Below are 16,062 nucleotides of genomic sequence, written 5' to 3'. Positions count from 1 at the left end.
ATGTTGTTCTTTCTGTTGCTATAGCAGAATGATTGTTTTGGTTTAAAAAATACTGATGGCAGGTACACACTACAGGATTGTTCAAACCTTCACAGATTAGGAGACCACACACTTGATGACAACAAAAGACAGATCGCACTAGATCTCTCTCTGCTGATCTTATAGTGTGTGGCGTTCTCCGTAGTGCACACCACACACTAACTAATTCTTCAGCAGAGTATCAGGTTCTTCAGGCTCAATATTACAAATCTCGCGTGGTCAAACTTGACCTCAGTTTAAACAAACATGGTGGACGAAGCGGAAGATGCAGTGGTGGTTGTTTTAGGCTGAAAAAAACAAAACCAAAACAAAACAACTGTGGGAAAAGTCATGGAGACGGCGAGAGTGTGGGCTGTATGCGTTACAGCGCGAGTTGGAGGACAATTCATCCCGATTATCCTGTAGTGTGTACCCGCCTTAAGTAGAGTGTGTCTGGGTAGCAGCAGAGCTCAGGTCAGCAGCTGTGCATCTGAAGAGCAGGAGGAGACTGCTTGAGCAAGTTGCCGGGAACTCTAACATGGACTACAACAAGAAGGCAGGGCCGATGAGAGGAGTTTCTCTGGAGGGTGGTCCGGATGCCTGTGACATAGACATGACTGATCTGGAGTGTTACAACTTAGGTGGGACCACTCTGGAGGTAAGTCAAGAGAACCCGACAACAGAAGGAGGATGCACAGGTGGAGACAGGTGGAGACAGGCAGTGGGCTGGGTAAGTGATGTGCAGGCAAGAGGCTAATGGCCAATGATACAGTGGCTACAGACTGGGAGCAGAAATTGGAAGATGCAGTGGAGTCTGGAATGACTGGTCTGGAAATCCAGAGGGCATCTGGGGGACGGATGGATAATGCCAATGGCGGCAAAGCTTCAGAAAAATGGGCTAAGTGGGAAACGAATCAGGATACAGATGTGTCCTCCACCAGGTTGATGGCTCTGTTTTTAGATGTGTCGGCCTCACGCTGGAAAGATGTGGCTAAATTTGCAAGGGAAATGAATCACTCCTCTACTGTCAATATGGTATGTACAGTATCAAAGTGCTGGAAACATCTTTACAGTAAAGCATGCCATACTGTGTTAATGGAATCAATCAATATCAGCTGCTACGACTTTAAAAGGCTGTATAACCGTTACTTTTTGAAAATGTGGTTAAAATCTAAATTAATTTCACTAGCTCAAGTCGGCCAGGCAAAAACAAAAATACCACCTCCAGCATGTACCACCTTATACTAAGACAGAAAAAGGTTTCCCTGTGTGGAACCACCTCCATTTAGTTCACTGTTGATGATACAGTCATGGCCACAAGGCGGTGAATGAAAATTGCTTCTACACAGCTGTCTGAAATGGAAGGAAACATAAGGACAACTTACACAAAAATGTAAGATTTGAATACACAGACAACTTCAGAACCATCTGATGATCTGATGAGATCATTTTTATTGCCTGATCTAACAGAAGTTGTGTGTATCTTTTACATTGGATGATGAGATTAAATTTGATAATCTTTGTATCTTTGTATGTAACAAACACTTCTATTGTTCTTCTATTGGTGTTATTTTTATGAAATAAAACCATCTGAAGAATATCTGAAGAGCATTCTGCGCCAGCACGTTTTCTTCCTGAAAGCGTGTTTGTGGTCAGTTTGATGAACAGCATAAGCAACTTAAAAAACACCCCACCTCTTCGGTTGAAAGCGCCCTGAAAGCACTGGAGCACAGTTCAGTTGCGGACATTGCAGAGTTACAGCAACACGCGCCATGAAGAGCTTCACCTTGATAGCAGCTTTGACTCTCTGCAGCTTTAGTGAGTATTGCCATTATATTACCGTTTACTTATTTAAACATTTATGTAAAGGAAATGTTCATGTTTCATGTTTGTTATCTGCTGTTTGTTTCAGGCTGGATCTCTGCCTCAGTCTCTCAGTCTCAGACTGTGGAGGCTCAGCCTGGTGAAGGAGTCACACTACAGTGCAACAACAATGGTGCGGTGATATTCTGGTTCAGACTGGTCGACAGAACCGAGGTCAGCTGTGTCTCTGTCATGATCCACTCTAATGAAGCTAAATACTTCGAAGGATTTCAAAATGGGAGATTTGAAATGAGAAGCAGCAACAACATTGTCTCTCTCAAAATCCATATTGTGGCTAAATCTGATGCAGGACTGTATTTCTGTGGATTTTACACTGGTGGAAATTTCACTTTCAGTGTCACACGTTTAAATGTCAAAGGTAAGGTCATTCTAGTCTTTTCATTCGTTGTTCATTTATATGTATTGTGTGTTTCCATAATTGTCTTGTTACAACACAAAAAACAAAGTGGCTATTGAAACATTGACTAAATTTAACCAAGATGTAAATCTGTCAAAACAAAAAGGCTACTTTTATCCTTACTCTTTTTCTTTAAAAGGCGGCAATGAGCCACCTGGTGACGAGGACAGCGGAGATAAAAGTGAGATTCCATAAAGATTTCTTTCATTTTGCAGATTATGAAATTTTTGTAGGTGAAAAAGTTTGACTTGAAATTAGATTCCAACTTAATGATCTCTCTTGTAGGAGAGTCTGGAGGAATAGCAATGCTGACGAGTGTGATCGTGGGTGCTCTGACTGTTTTCCTTATACTGGTCATCATCATCAGCGGTCTGGTTGTGAAAGTCAGGAGACTTCAGAAAGGTACTTCGAGAGAATGTTTTATTTTCACTTGATTGTTTTTACAAATTCTGGGTAAAATCTGAGTCAGTATGATGAAACACTACAAAACTGCTTTGTGCCCTTGTCTCTATCATTCAGCTGCCACTGAAGAAAATAATCCACAACAGTGTGAGGTGAATCAAGTTTTTTTCTTTACTGTCACATGTCTTCACATGTTGAAGATCAAAATCCCTCCAAGTCATGATCCTGCTTTACTAACAAAATCTTCTGTGTGACATGTGTAACTGTGTACTGTCTACAGAATCTGCTCTCTAATCAGCTAAAGGATGCAGCCCTGAGGTTTTACCCAACATCAGTAAGAAGCAGGAGGCCTTCATCAGAGAGAGAAGTGAAGACTCATATCATTTATACTGCCAACAGACAGACTCAGAGGGGTTAAGAGTTCAACTAATGCTTTTATTATATTAAACCTGCTGGTGTGTTCTCTGTTGGGTGGGAGGAGTGAACATTTTATTATTGCAAGAAGGTCAAATAACCAAATGACTAAATCGCTGACTTTTGCTTGTGCTTGTTTTATCGTTTCTCGCTAGTTTTGTCTGACCTTGGTCACTGTCCAGATCGAGCATAGTTAGATAGAGGTCTACAGCAGTGGAGGAGTGAGTGAGGTTCACCTCACTTGTTTGACAGGAAGAGGCAGCGCAGTGTGGTCTGAGCACAACTGAAGGGAAAACCGCGAGGTCTGTTAGATCAACGCACTGTGGAAATGAAGTCTGAAATAAATGAACTGGACATTTCAACTGTTACATGCCTGAATTAAAAAATAAAAGCTATTTTAATCTATTTTCTTGTTGTGCTTGTGAATATTTATGACACCCACATGCCTTTTGTTGGACCTTGCACTGTGTTGAAAGTCTGAATCAGGGATCACATCTGTATCTTCACATTTCTGGCAGACTGACACCCATCTGTCACACTTGTGAAAAGTTGACTAGTCAGAATGACACTTTACAATTATAATCACAGTGATATGTACTTGATAATCTCAATGCATATTTAAAAAATGTCACATTACTTTTGACTTCAACTCAGTTAAAATTATTTAAAAATACAAGGAATTTAGTTACTACGATCATCTGAAGTGCTTTTCAACAGCCTCACAGTTGCTGGCTGTTAACATGAGGGGAACTGCCATGTTGTTTCAATATGGGTATTAGAGAGCATTTTTAATCAGTCTGTCCTACAAGGCAGGCGTATCAGTTGCAGCAGTTCACACAGTTGACAGAAATACATGTGTGAACAAAAAAAAAAGAGAGAGGTTCAAATTCAGGCTCCTCTCTCACCCACAAAAAGTTGAACCATCAAGGCTTGAACTGGGTGTGAATGTCAGATCTGCGGTTTAAGAGAGAGAGAGAGAAAAAGTTGGACACAGATCCCCTTCATCTGAGGTCAGAAAGTCATCGTGGGGACCATCCAACAAGCATGTCTGATGGACAACACATCTTCACACTGTTTTAGGTCAAATAACTCAGTGGTCTCCTGGGTCAGAGTCCTGTGTTTGTGTTACCCATTCATCCACCTCATTCTCCACCCTTCTGTATACAGTATACAGTTTGCTCTTAATACCACGTCACCTGACTTCCTCCTTTGCTACAGTAATAATCACTATGGCCACATAAGCTGCTTTCGACCGATCTGACCATTTTTCTGATGAGCACAGGCCCTGTCACACTTCACATCCCCTGATAAGAATAAAACCACAGAATCTTTCCTTTGAATATCAATACTATGTGTAGGCCACACCACAGTCGTGTATGTACAGTATCAGCCGAAAGAGCTGTCTCAACCACAGGAAGACATCAGTTCTATTTTCTCTGAGGGCGTTTCTCTCAGAGTGTGGTCTAAAAACGCAGACAACAACAAAAAAATGCAACAGTTAACACAGTTTGTTTTGATGCCACATTTGATGGATGTGTTGCTGACAGACTTCCCATGCTGTAGCACACATCCTAATATCCCAGCAGCGCTGCAATGTGTGAGTGTTCTCACAGAGAGAGGGACAAAACAGGAGAAAGAGTTTAACATCTGAGCGTGCACAAAAATCATCAGCTCTTAAACCACCATCCATGCAAGATTCTATCTTCACCCGTTCAGGCGCATGCTCGAGCAAGCTGCCTTGACCATGCACAAGTGGAGACATATCAGTCTGCATGCTTTGATAATGGTTGCTTCTTCTTCTTTATTGGCCAAAGTCTATATCACACAAAGGACATTGATGACTGTCACACCTACTCATAGGGAGAGTCAAATGGAGGGAGGAGTAAGAGAGAGACACATGACTTCACAGGAAGAGACAGCACAGTGTGGTGTCAGTAAGTCAGGAGGCCTCACAGGTCAAAGCTTTGCAGCAAAGTATAAAAGTAAACATTTAAAGTGACCTGTATTGTGCTGAATAAAGAATGTCAGTCTGTTTATTTCTACTGAATGGACATAGGAGCTATGGAATAAGCCGATTCTCTGTGGTGACAATCATTGTCTGTCTGAATGAAAAATAAAGTCCCCACCACAGGAAGACTTCAGCCACAAACATCACACAACCTGCTGGTCTCAAAGACAACTAGTGACAGCACTACCTATGACCTCTATTTCAATCTCTGCTTCACACACACTTATTTGGGTACCTTACTTTCAAAGCAACATCAACCTTTAGACACCAGATTCTGCAAAGCAACATTACGGTTATCTGAATTAAAGAAACACCCACTTGACGTTTGATGGAGGAGGGAACTGTAAAGACACTGATGATTGTTGAATATCCATATAGGGGAGGCTGCTGGGAGGTGGGTGGGGTGATGTAAATTTATTCAAATTGAAATGTTGAAAATGTTTCAATAAGCAGCTCTGGCTGTGTTTGCGTGCACATGTGGGTGTGCAACAAGACTTGTGCCCCCTCCCCCCGTTATTTTCCACTGAGGTCAAAAACAGTTAGACTGGCCTTCACTTCTCAGTATTGAAACCACAGGCGGCAAAAGCTGCACAACTTTCACACTGACACTGACACTGGTTATGTGCTTCAGTAGAAGTCTTTGAAAAAAGGTTTTAAATACTGTGCTTTGTATGTTTCAAAGGCTTAACTGGAGTCAGTCTCTAACACAACTAACATTGTTTAGGCCCTAATGCCAATAACAGCATCTCATTAGTGTGTGGACGACATGTTCAGGCATCCTTCCTTCTTCATGGTGATCTTCAGAAGTACAGATAAACAAAAGGAGCTGAGTCTTGAAGAAGTTGATACAGCAAGGACTTATCAAACTGAGCAGCCTTGAAAACATAACTGAGAGAGCCTGAATGAAAGCACAGCCCCAAAAAGGTGTCACCCTGTTGGTGCCACTTTTTGTCAGAGAGTGTATTCCAGCTGTGAGGGCCAACACTAGCGTCACTTGGCCAGTCCATCCTGGTGAAAACATCATTGCTTAGATAAACATACAAAGTCATGCTCTCTAGGAAGCATTTGCTGGCTTAAACCTGATAAAGCAACATATAGTATGGTGGGCCTTGGTTCTGAAAGGTGTAGAAGCAGGAGACCTCAGGTGAGCAGCTGTGCAACTGGAAAACAGATGGAGGCTGCTTGAGGAAGTGGTCAGGGAACTCTGAGGTGGACTACAACCAGTAGGGAGGGCAGATGGGTGGAAATTCTCTTGAGGGTGGTCTGGATGCCTGTTTCATGAACAGGACTGATCTGGAGGGTAGCCGAGAAAACCAATAAACAGAAGATCCAGCAAGAGCCTGCACAAGGGAGACAGGAAGTGTGGTAGGTAACTGAAGTGCAGGCCAGAGGGTAGTGGACCAGAGGTTAACTCAATGGGAGACAGGCCTGTGGCTGACGATACAGAGGCTCCACACTGGGAGCAGAAATTGGAGGATGTAGAGGAGTCTGAAATGTCTACTGGCGGTTGGTCGGAAAACCTGAGGGGACCAGGGGTACACATGGAGAATGGTAACGGCAGCAAAGAATCACAAAAATAAGGACGTTGGAATCAAATCAGGATGCAGATACATCCTCCATCAGCAGAGTCTGAAGGTTAATGGCTTTGTTTTTAAGATGTGTCGGCCTCGCCCTGGAAAAATGTGGCACTTTCCAGCATATTCAGGAGAAAAGTCTGTCTATGGTTGAAGGAACTGTCAAATTTTTAAGATGCAAGGGAAGCAAACCACTCAACTGCTCTCAATATGGCATGTATAAAAGTGTTCGAAATAAGGATCTTTGCAGTAAAGCATGCCATACTGTCTTAGTAGAAATAATGAGGATCAACTACTACTATTAAACACTGTATAACCGCTATTTTCAAAATATCTAGTAAATCTGAAATTAAAATCACTATCTTTAGTCAGCCTGGTAAAAACATCTCCAATACCATCTGCAGCATGTACCACCTTACAAGACAGAAAATGTTTCCCTGTGCAGAACACTCCATTTGGTTCACTGGTGATGATACAGTCATGAAGACAAGGGGGTAATTTGCTTCTACACAACTGTATAAAAAGGAAGGAAATATAAGGACAACCTGAGAGCCATCTGATGGTCGAGATCATTTTTATTGCTTTGGTCACAAAAATTGTTTGCATTTCTAATATTGGATGATGGGATTAGAATTGAAATTCTTATATAATCTTACATTGTATTGCAAAAATAACACCATCAGAAGAATAACGTAACATTCTGCGTCAACACTTTTGTTCCTGACAGCAGGTTTGTGGTCAGTTTGATGAACAGGTTAAGGAACTTAAGACACACCCCGCCTCTTTGCATTAAAAGCACCCTGACTGGAGCACAGCTCAGTTGCGGACATTGCAGAGTAACAGCAACACGCGCCATGAAGAACTTCACTTTGATAGCAGCTTTGAGTCTCTGCAACATTAGTGAGTATTGGGAATTAATAACTGTTCACTTATTTAAACATTTATCCAAAGGAAAATGTTCATGTTCCTTTTTTTTGTTATCTGCTTTTGTTTCAGGCTGGATCTCTTCCTCAGTCTCTCAGTATCAGACTGTGGAGGCTCAGCCTGGTGAAGAAGTCACACTGCAGTGCAACAACATTTCAGATTATGATACTCAAACATTCTGGTCCAGACTGGTCAACAGAACCAAGATCAGCTGCATTGTTGTTAAGTTGAATTATGGAAGCAACGTTAAAGTCTGTGATGGATATGAAAAAAGGAAATTTGAAGTGAAAGCCAACATGTCCACTGTCTTTCTCAACATCAAAAACGTGGATTCATCTGACTCTGGACTGTATTACAGTGGATTTTTCAGAAATGGCATTCCAGTTTTGACTCCCATACGTTTAAAGGTTAATGGTAAGATTACTGTCTTTTTCTCTTTCGTTCTCTCTGTTCAGTTCGCTCTTTTCTGCTTATATTGTACAATTTTTTTTATTGTCTGAAAACAACATCCTGTATGCAAGAAAGTCTTTTTTTTTCTTTGTTTCTTTTTCATTTTGGTGGACATCTGTCAAAACAAAATCAAAACAAAGGTTGTCTTTATTTTATTAAAGGCAGCGATGAGCCACATGATGATGGCAGGGAGGGTGAAAGTAAGAGTAAGAGTAAGTTTTCAATTATTTCCAGGTCAAATAGTTGAGCTACATTCAGTTAGTAATGCTGAGCCTATATTAACTTTCTTGTAGTCGACTCTGACGGAATAGCAATGCTGACAAGTGTGATCCTGGGTGCTTTGACTGTTGTCCTCGTACTGGTCATTGTTGGTCTGGTTGTGAAAGTCAGGAAACTTCAGACAGGTACTTTTTCAGTTACTGTCTCCATCTTGTTTCAAGTGGAAATCATGTTAACTTTTGTCAGTATGCTGGAAAACTGACCAAATGTTTTCTTTGTGTCACATAGCTGTTAAGGAAGACCAGAATCCAGAACAAAGAGAGGTGATTCCACTTTTGATACTTTTGTTGACTGTATATTGTTTGATAGAGCCGAACCGAAAAACAGTCAGAACTGTATTCATCAGACCACATTGGCTTGTGTATTTGTATGTAGGTAGTGTATATTTTCATCTATGAGGTCTATATATCAGATGATTAGTCCAGATATTACCAAATTATATTTGAAGTCCACTAGAGAGCACAAAGAAGTTTATTTTTGGCGAGTAAAATATCCCACTAAGTAAACGTATTTGTCACAATCCTTTAAAGGAACGCTGAGAAAAAATTTGAAGCAATTCATATGTATTAGTCACTTATTATTGGCCATATGTGAGCAGACTGTGGCACGATGTGAAGATTATACCTTCCACCTCTCTCTTGGTTGCCTATACAAGCCTGTGGATGATTTGTTTAAACAGTTTAATGCTGCTGGACTCTGGATTCATGTGTGAATGACTTTGGTCAATTTTCTGCAAGTCCAAAGGATAAGTCTTTATTGACGTTTTCACATGTCTCGTCTCAGTTCCCCTCTCTGATCCATTAACAAAGACCAACAGTAGCTGACATTAGTTTAGAAATGGCACAGCAAAGGTTCTCCTTAAAGTATGAATTTAAGGGAGTCTTACTAAGAATATTGTACCATTTGTAACTTAAGGTCATTTAGAAGGGGTTATATTTGATTCATCATATTAAGACTGTTAATACTGTTTTCATAGAATGTGGGCCGTGATGATGACGTGAACTACGCAGCAGTGACAATTCGACCGAAAACAAAAAGAAGAGAGCTGGAGCCAAATGTTATCTATGCTTCAACCAGATAGACTCAGGAGGCAACTGGAGCTGATGCTCTATTATATGAAAATGCTTTCAGCTTTTGTATGCCATGTTGGTGACAGCAGTTATCATTCTAGCCAAACTCTTTTCTTACGCAATAAAGATCATGTGTTCATCTATTTGTAAGTGTCTTTCTGCCACTGGTATGTTTTGATGGAGGAGCCAGTAAGGACAATGATGACTGCCCCAACTGTCTTATAGTGAGAGATAGATGAGGGTCTGCAACAGTGGAGCAGTGAGTGAAGCACACATCACTTGTCTGACAGGAAAAGACAGCAGAGTGTGGTCTGAGCACAAGTGAGGTGAAAATCTTGAGGCCTTTTAGATTAAAGACCTGTCAGTTTCCTCTTGGATTTACAATATTCTCTAAATGATATCTTAAATATAGTCAGTACTGTACTATATTGTAGTCTACACATTCTACAAAGCAGTGTAACCTTTATCATCACAGTAACAAGGACAAACATGTAGTCACAGAAGAGCGAGAGGATCATAGAGACAAACTGCTGCCTGTAGTACAACTTTAATATTCTGACAATATTCTCAGTCACTAGTGTCGGTTTGGCTTGAAATAAACCCGCAGACCGAGCTACCCCAAGCTGCTCTCAATATTTCATCCTGCCAGAACTAACGCACACATTCTCACTAGTAAGAACTAATATCATCCGGTATGAGTTCAAAATAGTACCAGGAATTAACAGCTCAGCTTGACGTCATCACTGGTCTTCAGTGAAACATTCTCCTCATGGTATTTTAAGACGCCTCTCAGCTATCATATACAATCAAGTTATGTGCCCAAGCTGTGTGAATCTTTGTTCTGCTTTTGAGTGTGTACGTCTGTGTATAGAAGTGTGTGCTCCTTGAGCCTAAATGTTTGAATCAGCACTCATTTTCCTGACACCATTCTAGGGTTTCTGCTTCCAGACTGATTGAGACATCAGAGGATAAGAGTGTGTATCAATATGATGTTTTCATGGTCATAGAAGTGAGCCATGTAGTACATATTAAATGAAATAGAACAGCCACTCCTCTTCTGTGGTGCTCTCTGCCCATCTTAGACCATCAGGCTCTGTCTGGACACATACTTGTATGAGTCAAGGAGTTTGTACGAAGCAGCAATTGGAAGGACACGAAGGCAGACAACCTGGCAGACAGGGTCAGCAGGTCAAGTCAGTGGTTTTACATGTAAAAGTTGATATATAAGCTTACAGGCAAAGACAGCAAGTCCAGACAGAAGTGACAAGGAATCTCTGGGATAAACAGGAATGGGAAAGGGAAAAGGGTGCAGGCAGGTTCATATTCAAGATGGAAAGCAGAGCACAAAGTAACACGAGACTCAGATTTGGGGATATTGGTGCATGTGAGAGTCGGGATACTGGGAGGGGTGCGAAAGTCTGGGAGCATCAGGGAATGCAGAGGACTCTTGGAATGGGATTGTGGTCGAGAGTGGGAGAATCAGCACAACAGGACTGAGGCAGCCGTTGTAACAGTGCCACTTCATCAAGGGGTTGGGTCCGGACATCGCTTCAAGTCACTAGGAATGCCAGAATGTCAAGTACGGTGGGCCTTGGTTCTGAAAGATGTAGAAGCAGGAGACCACAGGTGGGCAGCTGTGCAACTGTAAAGCAGGAGGAGGCTGCAGGGAACTCTGAGGTGGACTACAACCTGTACGCAGGGCAGATGGGTGGAAATTCTCTGGAGGGTAGTCTGCCTGTGACATGAACAGGACTGATCTGGAGGGTAGCCACTTAGATGGGACCATTCTGGAGGGTAGTGAAAACCAAACAACAGGAGATCCAGAAGGAGCCTGCAAAGAGGGAGACAGGCAGCAGGCTAAGTAACTGAGGTGCAGGCCGGAGGGTAGTGGACCAGTGGCGAGCCAAATGAGAGGAAGGCGAGAGGAGATGATACTGAGGCTAGCTAAATGGGAGAAAGGCCTGTGGCTGATGATACAGAGGCCACAGACTGGGAGCAGAAATTGGAAGATGCAGAGGAGTCTGAAATGTCTACTGACAGTTGGTAGTAAAACCTGAGAGGACCTGGGGTACAGATGGAGAATGGCAACAGCAGAAAAAAATCACAACAATAAGGGAGTTGGGATCAAATCAGGATGCAGATAGGTCCTCCACCAGCAGAGTCTGCAAGGTTGATGGCTTTTCTTATTAGATGTGTCGGCCTCACCCTGGAATTTTTCTGTCGAGCAAATTCAGAAGAAAAGCGCCTCCGTGGTTGAAGGAAATGTCAAATTTTAAAGCTGCAAGGGAAGCAAACCACTCACCTGCTCTCAATATGGCATGAAAGTGTTGGAAACAAGAACCTTTACAGTACAGCATGCCATACCATGTTAGTGGAAACAATCAACATCAACTACTACTATTATCCTCTCTATAACCTCTACTTTTTAAAAGTCTAGTTAATCTGTAATTAAAATCACTATCTTAAATCAGCCTAGCAAAAACACCTCCGATACCATCTCCAGCATTTACCACCTTATAAGACAAGAAAAGGTTTTCCTCTGTCTGAAATGGAAGGAAAAATAAGGAAAACCTACAAACCATCTGATGATCAGCATAATTTTGTTGCTTTGGTCAAACAAAAATTGTATGGTTTTTTTTTTTCATTTTGGATGACTAGATTAGATTTGACATTCTTATATAATCTCACATTGTATAATAAAAATAACACCATCAGAAGAATAACGTAACATTCTACATCAACACTTTTCTTCCTGACAGCAGGTTTGTGGTCAGTTTGATGAACAGGATAAGGAACTTATGACACACCCCACCTCTTTGCATTACAAGCACCCTGACTGGAGCACAGTTCAGTTGCGGATATTGCAGAGTAACAGCAACACGCACCATGATGAACTTCACTTTGATAGCCGCTTTGAGTCTCTGCAGCGTTAGTGAGTATTGAGAATGAATTACCATTCACTTGTGTAAACATTTATCCAGTTTTAAAATGTTCACGCTCCTTTTTTTGTTTTCTGCTGTTTGTTTCAGGCTGGATCTCTGCCTCAGTCTCTCAGTCTCAGACTGTGGAGGCTCAGTCTGGTGAAGGAGTCACACTGTGGTGCAACAACACCTACAACAATGGTGCGGTGATCTTCTGGTTCAGACTGGTCGACAGAACCGAGGTCAGCTGTGTCTCTGTCATGATCCACTCCAAAGAAGCTAAATACTGCGAAGGATTTCAAAATGGGAAATTTGAAATGAGAAGCAGCAACAACACTGTCTCTCTCAAAATGCATTTTGTGGTTAAATCTGATGCAGGACTGTATTTCTGTGGATTTTACACTAGTGGAATTATCACTTTCAGTGTCACACGTTTAAATGTCAAAGGTAAGGTCATTCTAGTCTTTTCATTCGTTGTTCATTTACATGTATTGTGTGTTTCCATAAATGTCTTATTACAACACAAAAAACAAAGTGGCTATTAAAACAATGGCTACATTTAATCAAGATGTAAATCTGTCAAAACAAAAAGGCTACTTTTATCCTCACTCTTTTTCTTTAAAAGGCAGCAATGAGCCACCTGGTGACGAGGACAGTGGAGATAAAAGTGAGATTCCATAAAGATTTCTTTCATTTTTCAGATTATGACATGTTTGAAGTTGAAACAATTAAAGCTAAATTTTTATTTCGACTTGGTCTCAAACCATTCAGGGTAAAATTAGATTCTAATTTAAGGATCTCTCGTGTAGGAGAGTCTGACGGAATAGCAATGCTGACAAGTGTGATCCTGGGTGCTCTGACTGTTGTCCTCGTCCTGGTCATCATCGGTCTGGTTGTTAAAGTCAGGAAACTTCAGACAGGTACTTTTTCAGTTACTATGTCTTGTTGCCAGTGGAAATTCTTTTACATTTTGTCAATATGCTGGAAAACTGACCAGATGTCTTGTTTTTGTCACATAGCTCTTGAGGAAAACCAGAATCCAGAGCAACGAAAGGTAAATCCAATTTTAGTATTATATAGTTTTATATATTGTATTGCCAAAATGAAAAACATACAGAACTGTATTGTTTGGGCTCACATTCATTTCTCCCTTACAAATCACTTTATATTTATATATGTACTATATATATATATTTTCCAAGAATATTGGCTGATTAGTCCAAATTACATTTGAGGTCTGCTAGAGAGCACTAACAAGTTTATTTTTGGTATATAAAATGTCCCGAACGGTGAATTTATTTGTCACAATCCTTTGAAGGAGCTCTGAGTAACAATTTGAAGAAATTTACATGTAGTATTCACTTTTTATTTGCCATATGTTAGCAGATTGTAGCATGATGTGAACATGAGGCCTTGCCCATCTCTCTTGGTTGCCTATACAAGCCTGTGGATGATTTGTTTAAGCTGTTGGATTTATGTGTGAAGGACTTTGGTTGATTTTCTGCCAGTCCAAAGGACGTGTCTTCCTGCACGTTCTCAAGTGCCTCGTCTCAGTTCCCCTCTCTGATCCATTAACAGAGAGCAACAGTAGCTGACGTTAGTTTAGAAATGGTGTTTGTAACATTAACGACCAGCTTCCAGCATAACAAAGGTTCTCCTTAAAGTATGAATTTAAGGGAGTTTTACAAAGAACAGTGTAGCATTTGTAGCTAAAGTTCATATAGAAGGGGTTATATTTGAGTCACCATATTAAGACTGTTAATACTGTTTTCACAGAATGTGGGCCATGATGATGACGTGAACTACGCAGCAGTGACAATTCGACCGAAAGCAAAAAGAAGACAGCAGGAGCCAAATGTTATCTATGCTTCAACCAGATAGACTCAGGAGGCAACTGGAGCTGATGCTCTATTATATGAAAATGCTTTGAGCTTTTGTATGCCATGTTGGTGACAGCAGTTACCATTCCAGCCAAGCTGTTTTCTCACGCAATAAAGATCATGTGTTCATCCATTTGTAAGTGTCTTCCTACAACTGGTATGTTTTGATGGAGGAACCAGTAACGACAATGATGACTGCCTCAATTGTCTGATAGTGTGAGACAGATGAAGGTCTGCAACAGTGGAGCAGTGAGTGAAGCACACATCACTTGTTTGACAGGAAGAGACAGCACAGTGTGGTCTGAGCACAAGTGAGGTGAACATCTTGCGGCCTATTAGATCAAGATTAATTACACATTCTACAAAACAGTGACACTTTTGTCATGAAAGTAAGGAGGACAAAAATGTAGTCACGGAAGAGCGAGAGGATCATAGAGACAAACTGCTGCCTGTAGTATAGGTTTAACAGTCCAACAATATTCTCAGTCACTAGTGTCAGTTTGGCTTGAAATACACCCCCAGACCGAGCTACCCCAAGCTGCTCTCAATATTTCATCCTGACAGAACTACTTCATTCATTCCTATTGGTAAGAAATAATATCATCCGGTTAGAGCGCAAAACACTGGCAGGGATTAACAGCTCATCTTGACTTCCTCGTTGGTATGCGGTCAGACATTCCCTTCATGCTATTTTATGGCACCTCTCGGCTATCAGATAAAATCAAGTTATGTGCTCAAGCTGTGGGAACCTTTGTTCCTCTTTTGAGTGTGTACTTCTGTGTATCAAAGTTTGTGCACCTTGAGCCTGAACATTTGAATCGGCACTCATTTTCCTGAAAGCGTGTATGCAGTCAATTTGAGGAACATGATCAGCAACTAAAAACATGCCACCTCTTTACATTGAGAGCAGCCCTCCTGGGCCACACTCACTGAAGAGCTTCAGTCAAACACACAATGATCATACACGTTGATCTCAGCTTTCATTCTCTTCAGTGTCAGTAAGTACAGCCATTGACTTATTCTCCACTTTATGACTATGTTTCTTATATGTTTGACGTGCTGTCCTTGAAACTAATTTACTTATTTCTTACTCTCTAATATTTCCTGTTGTCCACCTTAATGTTACATTATAATGAGAAAATCTGTAGTCGTCTGCTGCTTGTTTCAAGCTGGATCTCTGCCTCAGTCTCTCAGTCTCCAACTATGGAGGTTCAGCCTGGTGAAGAAGTCACACTGCAGTGCAACAACGTTTCAAAATATGATTCCCAAACATTCTGGTCAATAAAGTTCATGTGTTCATCCATTTGTAAATGTCTTCCTATCACTGGTATGTTTTGATGGAGGAGCCAGTAAGGACGATGATGACTGCCCAGGTTGCGTTATAGTGAGAAATAGATTGAGGTCTCCAACAGTGGAGGAGTGAGTGAAGCACGCATCACTTGTTTGACAGGAAGAGATAGCACAGTGTGGTCTGAGCACAATGGAGGTGAAAAACTTGACGCTTGTTAGATCAAAGCTTTCTAATAAAAGAATCTGAAATGAAGCAGCGAATTCTGACTGAGAAAAAAACTAGTCTCTGGAGCTGTGTAGAGGTTATACGGGACATCAATATACAAACTGAATATTCTAACTATGATAGCATAACATGAAAATATGTGCTATGACTTAAAAACAGAATTGATTAAAAGTAAAATTCATTCAACGAAAGACAAGGAAGAGGGTCTGATCCTCCTCCTGATCCCAGCAAAAGACAAGGAAGAGGGCCTACTGGTGAAACACACAACCCATCTTGGATCTTTGCATGCTTACTTGAAGGGGTGATTGAAGCTGGTTAAGCCAGG

The 16,062-nt window shown here is 41.2% G+C and overlaps 2 protein-coding genes across 7 annotated transcripts in view; both read left to right on the top strand.

The window, feature by feature from the left end:
* LOC119027489 overlaps positions 1-16,062 on the top strand; it is a 61,724-nt gene that overhangs the window by 39,347 nt on the left and 6,315 nt on the right. For 3 of the 6 annotated variants that reach the window (XM_037112727.1, XM_037112731.1, XM_037112728.1), the window contains exons 4-6: positions 2,439-2,480; positions 2,585-2,701; positions 2,819-2,853. In XM_037112727.1, coding sequence (XP_036968622.1) covers positions 2,439-2,480; positions 2,585-2,701; positions 2,819-2,853 — 194 coding nt within the window. Of the gene's footprint in view, positions 1-47; positions 677-1,304; positions 1,412-1,614; positions 1,837-1,930; positions 2,056-2,191; positions 2,261-2,438; positions 2,481-2,584; positions 2,702-2,818; positions 2,854-2,981; positions 3,069-3,270; positions 3,521-16,062 lie in introns of those variants that run through there. The other 3 variants (XR_005077391.1, XM_037112729.1, XM_037112734.1) reach the window with 3 other exon arrangements.
* On the top strand, positions 12,023-14,334 carry LOC119027502. The gene is made up of 6 exons (XM_037112765.1): positions 12,023-12,352; positions 12,450-12,788; positions 12,967-13,008; positions 13,151-13,261; positions 13,361-13,395; positions 14,118-14,334. The coding sequence occupies exons 1-6, from the start codon at positions 12,307-12,309 to the stop codon at positions 14,220-14,222; spliced, it is 678 nt and encodes a 225-aa protein (XP_036968660.1). The 5' UTR covers positions 12,023-12,306; the 3' UTR covers positions 14,223-14,334.

The sequence above is a fragment of the Acanthopagrus latus genome, chromosome 10, assembly GCF_904848185.1.
Source record: "Acanthopagrus latus isolate v.2019 chromosome 10, fAcaLat1.1, whole genome shotgun sequence".
Lineage (NCBI taxonomy): Eukaryota > Metazoa > Chordata > Actinopteri > Spariformes > Sparidae > Acanthopagrus > Acanthopagrus latus.
This window is presented reverse-complemented; position numbering and strand designations above follow the sequence as displayed.